We start from the raw sequence: 4,710 nt of genomic DNA on the forward strand, positions 1-4,710 counted from the left end.
CCAGCCTCCTCCCCATCCCTGGGAGCGCTCATTCCTTGGGTTGTGGTGGCCGTTAAGGCCCCCATTCCAGCTTTCACATCACATGTGGCATTTGCTCGATGCCACAGTTCTCAACCTTTTTGGTTCCGAGTATCCCTTTTCAATGTCAAATAATTCCTGAGACTCTTACACGAAAGTGACTTCTCTGACAATATGATGGTACGAGGCTAGTCTGAACTGGCAGACGCTTTTGAATGGCTTTGAATTTTACTTGTCCCAAATGGCATCTGTGCACATGGATGAAAAATAACACACTTGTGTGTTATATACCTGTGTGTGACCAAGACACATCATCCATTCAGTTCCCTGAAGGTATGCTTGCTTATGCTTCACACTGAGTCAAGCTGTATGTTTTGTTAGAGCTAAATAATGCTCTTAAAGAGTGTTTGGATTCGTGGCCCCCTTGTTGAACAACTCCCTAGCCTGGGATCCGCTGTCTCTGTCTCTACCTTGAACATTATGGGCTATGTGCTCTAAGGTCCCTCCACCTCTGACATACCCTGTTCTCTGTTCTAAAGCCCTTGCTAGTTCTGGCCTTTCCTCTTGTATGTTGTTAAGGGTCTTCCCATTCCGGCACTCTCTGTTCTCTCTTCTGAGATCTGTTCCAGCTCCATATTCCATGCCCTTCCTCCCCCTCCAGCTCTGACATCCTAAAGCCTTGCTTTGCTCTGACAAGTATGGTTCCATCTTTCTTTGACTGCTCCATGAACGGTTTTCTAAGCCTGGGCATCCAGTCTCATTTTCCTCACTGCTCAGCCTGAACAAGAGTTGGATGCTCTCATATTTCTTCTTTTGTTTCTTTCAGGCAACGACTGCCACCAAAAAATGTTTATTATTACCGCTGCCCAGACCATCGCAAGAACTACGTTATGTCCTTTGCTTTCTGCTTTGACCGGGAAGATGACATTTATCAGTTTGCATATTGCTACCCATACACATACACACGATTCCAGCACTATCTCGACAGCCTGCAGAAAAGAAACATGGACTACTTCTTCCGGGAGCAGCTGGGAGTGAGTGTGGTAAGTCCCACATGTTTTCTCCTGTTACCTCAATCAGGGAGGCAAGGCAGCTGGATTGTAAGGGCTGTAAGCCATCAATGCCAACGTTGTTGAGAAGGGCACTGGCCTCTCTTCCGCTCTGAGGTGGCCTGCAGATTGCAAAGAGAAGTGGAGGGACTATGAACCTCAGTGTGGGTATTTGTTCTAGAATAATCTATTCTGTTGCAGTTACAGTGATGGGAAAGGGGGGGGGAAGGGAGAGAGAGAGGAAGAGACAGAGAGAGAAAGGGAGAGGGAGAGAGAAAGAAACAGAGACAGAGGACCAAGTGATATTTCAGTTGATCAAAACACTGTTGTTTGGAGTGTAGGGTTAGGTTTTATGGAGAGGTCTTGTTATTTGTGCAGCTTTTTCTCCTGTGACCAGATTCCCTTGTGACGGGCATACCTGGGGAGTGTCTTGTCCATCAGACTATACTTTGTGCTGCCTGAGGTCTTAGGTGTAGAGGACACTTAAGGTCTGGGCATTGATGATTGCGTATCGAGGTCAGTTATTTTCTGTACTTTTAATTATTCTCTTTGGTAGGCCTGTGGGGTCCCAGTTTTGTCGATGTATGTGTAGGGTCACTTGTGGGTGTCAGTCTTGAAATTCCTATACCCTGTTCTCTCAACCCATGACAAAGTACCTAAGAAGTCATATTATTAAGTGCTAGTGATGGGGTGGGAAATATCTTATTATGACAGAGTAGTATAGACAACTGCTGGTGTGCAGAGCAGGCTTATCTAATCAAGGACATTGTCTAGGCTGTATGTGACACTTTCCTTATCCTGGTGACTCTCCCTCATAGAAGGAGGTAGGATTCAGAGCTATGCCTTCATGTGTTTCTAGCCAGACCAATCTGGAGCTGCTCCCCTCCAGTGACCACTGCACCCCTGAGCATCCACCCGCTGGGTGTCCCCTCTCTCCCTGGGACACAGATGAAGAGGTCTGTTTCTCTCAGACCAAGGATAGATACATATTCTAGAAGACAAGGGAGGCACATATGTATGTGTTCACACATGAGGGAGAAACAGAGAAAACAGCACAGAGGCAGGGCCTATGAGAACACACACAAGGGCAGACAGAGTGCCTTTAATATCTGAGAGACAGACGGGCAGAGAGGCAGAGGCAAAGAGGCAGAGAACACAAGACAAAGGTAGGGTCTATGAGAGTGCACACAAGGGCAAAGTCCCATTACTATATTCAATGGTCTCATGCCCTATACACCCAGAGATACTGGGTCTCTGTCCTGCTGGCTTCTATGAGGATCATCTTGCTGCTTCCAAGGAAGCTGATCCAAAGCCTTGGTTCCTGTGGGTCCACTAAAGGGTGCTTGTTGGCTTGGCCCTTTCTGTCCTCATGCCTCTAGAGGCCAGTCAGGGCTGCCTCCCAGACCTCACATCTGCTCATTCAGTCATGAATCACTTTCCCAAGGCACAGATTGGACCATGCCACTCCCCTGGTCACAATTATTTTAATGAAAGAAATTAGAATATTTATTGCTTAAATTACAACTATAATGAGCCTGCTGATATTTATATTGTGCTTCAAGGTTTTGAACCACTTTATGCACATCCCCTTATTTGCTACTCACAACAATTTAAACACAAATTCATTTTCCAGGCATTTCCCGCGTCTTTGAAACTTCTTTGACTACATATGAAAGCTCCCGTTTTAATGAACCAGATTGATGGAATTCTTGCCTATAAGTTACATGTAACCCAGACAGTATTTCTTTTTTTACCTCTATGAAAGCCCCTCCTTGTAGCATGGAGGCCACTTTAGCTCTTGAAGGCTCTGTTACTGGAGAAATTCTCGAAGACCAGCTGCCGAGATGTGGAGGGGCTGTAGCCTTGTGTTAACAGAGGCAGGGCCTGTATACATGGAGTTAGATTCTTGAAGCATCGAGGTCCATTCATTTCAGACCCAACAAATGACCAGTAGCCCATCCTCGGCAAGCTCGTTGTAGTTTCTTGAAACTCGAAGGCATTGCAGAGCTCATTGTTAGCGTATCCGTTAGAAAATATAAAAGCTGCTTTCTTTCAGAGCTGATGGTAACTCATCAGTGACGCCCCATTTTCCAGAGGTTAAGTGCAGATGTCCTGGCCTGGCATTTAAGGCTCTCGAGAGCCACCTGCCTTTCCAGTTGTGTTCCATGGGTCCCTCCTTCACGCCATGGATATGCCCTGAACTCAGTCATCCATTTCCTGTCTAGCATCTGCTCTTCCTCTGTCCAAGCCTTTTGGGTACTCACTACCAGTGTCTGCCATTTTTCCAGCTCTGATCTTCTGGGGTTCCATGATCTCATCAGGAGAATGATTCTTCTGGCAGATTGTAAAAGAGGGATCAAGGTGGGTGGGATCAAGTCCCTGTGGGTAGTGAGGTAGGCAGAGCCTTTAGGCTAAGGTGAGCTCCGAGACTGACCTTCCTAGAGGCAGGGCCACTCCTCCCCATGATCCTGCAATGCACCCTTTTTAGGGATGAACAATTCTTACTTCCAAAGGAGCCAGAAAAGGCTGTAATTAGTTAATCCCCCTTCTAATTTGGAGGCACAATAATTACAAGATGAGAGGGTAAACAAGCAAACAGCCAGCTTGGGGTAGGGTGGGAAGGAGGCGGAGATGCAGGGGCTGGAACCAGACAGCTCTTCGTTGCCAGCTGTGGAAATGAAGAAACATGTGCTCATCCCTCTCTGAGACAGAAGCAGTGCCCACAGGCCCTTCTCCTGGCATCCTGGGGCCTCAATAATCCACAGTCTTCCTTTCCAGCCTTTCCTTTCATTTCTCCTTTCCATGCCCTCAGAGTCTGACCAGGCTGGGAACAAGCTTCTCCCTCTTCTTGTCCTGGCATTTACTTCTGGCCTGCATTCAGACAGGCCTCCCATTCAACTGCCTTGCTCACTGTCTCTTAAAAGCCTTTTCTTCCTTGAGGGCTCATCTCCCCCTTGAATCCTCCTGCATGATTCTGTTCCTGATTCCTCCATTTCTCTCCCATTTAGAAGTGATTCTTGCACTTCGAATCTCTTGTCCCTTGGATTGACCCCTTTTTCTAAGGATACCTCACATTCTGACATGTTAATTGTATTATAATTATCTAATAATTAAAACCCTTTTGGGCCCAAGGGCTGGATTACCATCCCCTCTCCCTCTCTAATAAAGGGCCTTCTTCTCTAGATCCATGCACAGGGTAACCAGGATCAGTCCCTGGAGAGCCTTACAGCCTCCACAAAGGGTCAGGGTCTTGTCCTTAACTCTCCATTCTCTCACCCTGACATTCTAGTGAAGACTTACTTATAGCTTAGGTTCAGCTCATTCCTTGGTTCTCCTCAGAGCAGGAAATAGAAAGGTATTCCTGTACTTAATGTACTCTAGGAATCAGGTATGGGACAGCTATTTCTTTGTTAAAAGTTGTATTGCTGTGTTTTTTTTTTACATTATAATCATTTAGTCTTATAACAAAGTGAAACAGTAAAATTAATTATGTAGTGACTTCATCTGAAAGTGCATGCAACATTTCATACCTGTAGGATTTCTCTCTGTCTCTCTCTGTCTCTCTGAATCTCTCTGTCTCTCTCTGTCTCTCTGTCTCTCTGTCTCTCTCTCTGTCTCTCTCTGTCTCTCTCTGTCTCTCTCT

At 46.2% G+C, this 4,710-nt stretch overlaps 1 protein-coding gene across 1 annotated transcript in view; it reads left to right on the forward strand.

Annotated features, from left to right (window-relative positions):
• Positions 1–4,710, forward strand: part of LOC138164829 (cytosolic carboxypeptidase 6-like) — an 824,829-nt gene that overhangs the window by 501,700 nt on the left and 318,419 nt on the right. Inside the window, exon 4 of the mRNA XM_069092755.1 lies at positions 845–1,061. Within this exon, the coding sequence (XP_068948856.1) occupies positions 845–1,061 (217 nt within the window). The remainder of the gene's footprint in view (positions 1–844; positions 1,062–4,710) is intronic.

Source organism: Petaurus breviceps, unplaced genomic scaffold (assembly GCF_028583685.1).
Source record: "Petaurus breviceps papuanus isolate PSGF00001 unplaced genomic scaffold, PetGlider_PUasm1.0 207, whole genome shotgun sequence".
In the NCBI taxonomy this organism is placed as follows: Eukaryota; Metazoa; Chordata; class Mammalia; order Diprotodontia; family Petauridae; genus Petaurus; species Petaurus breviceps.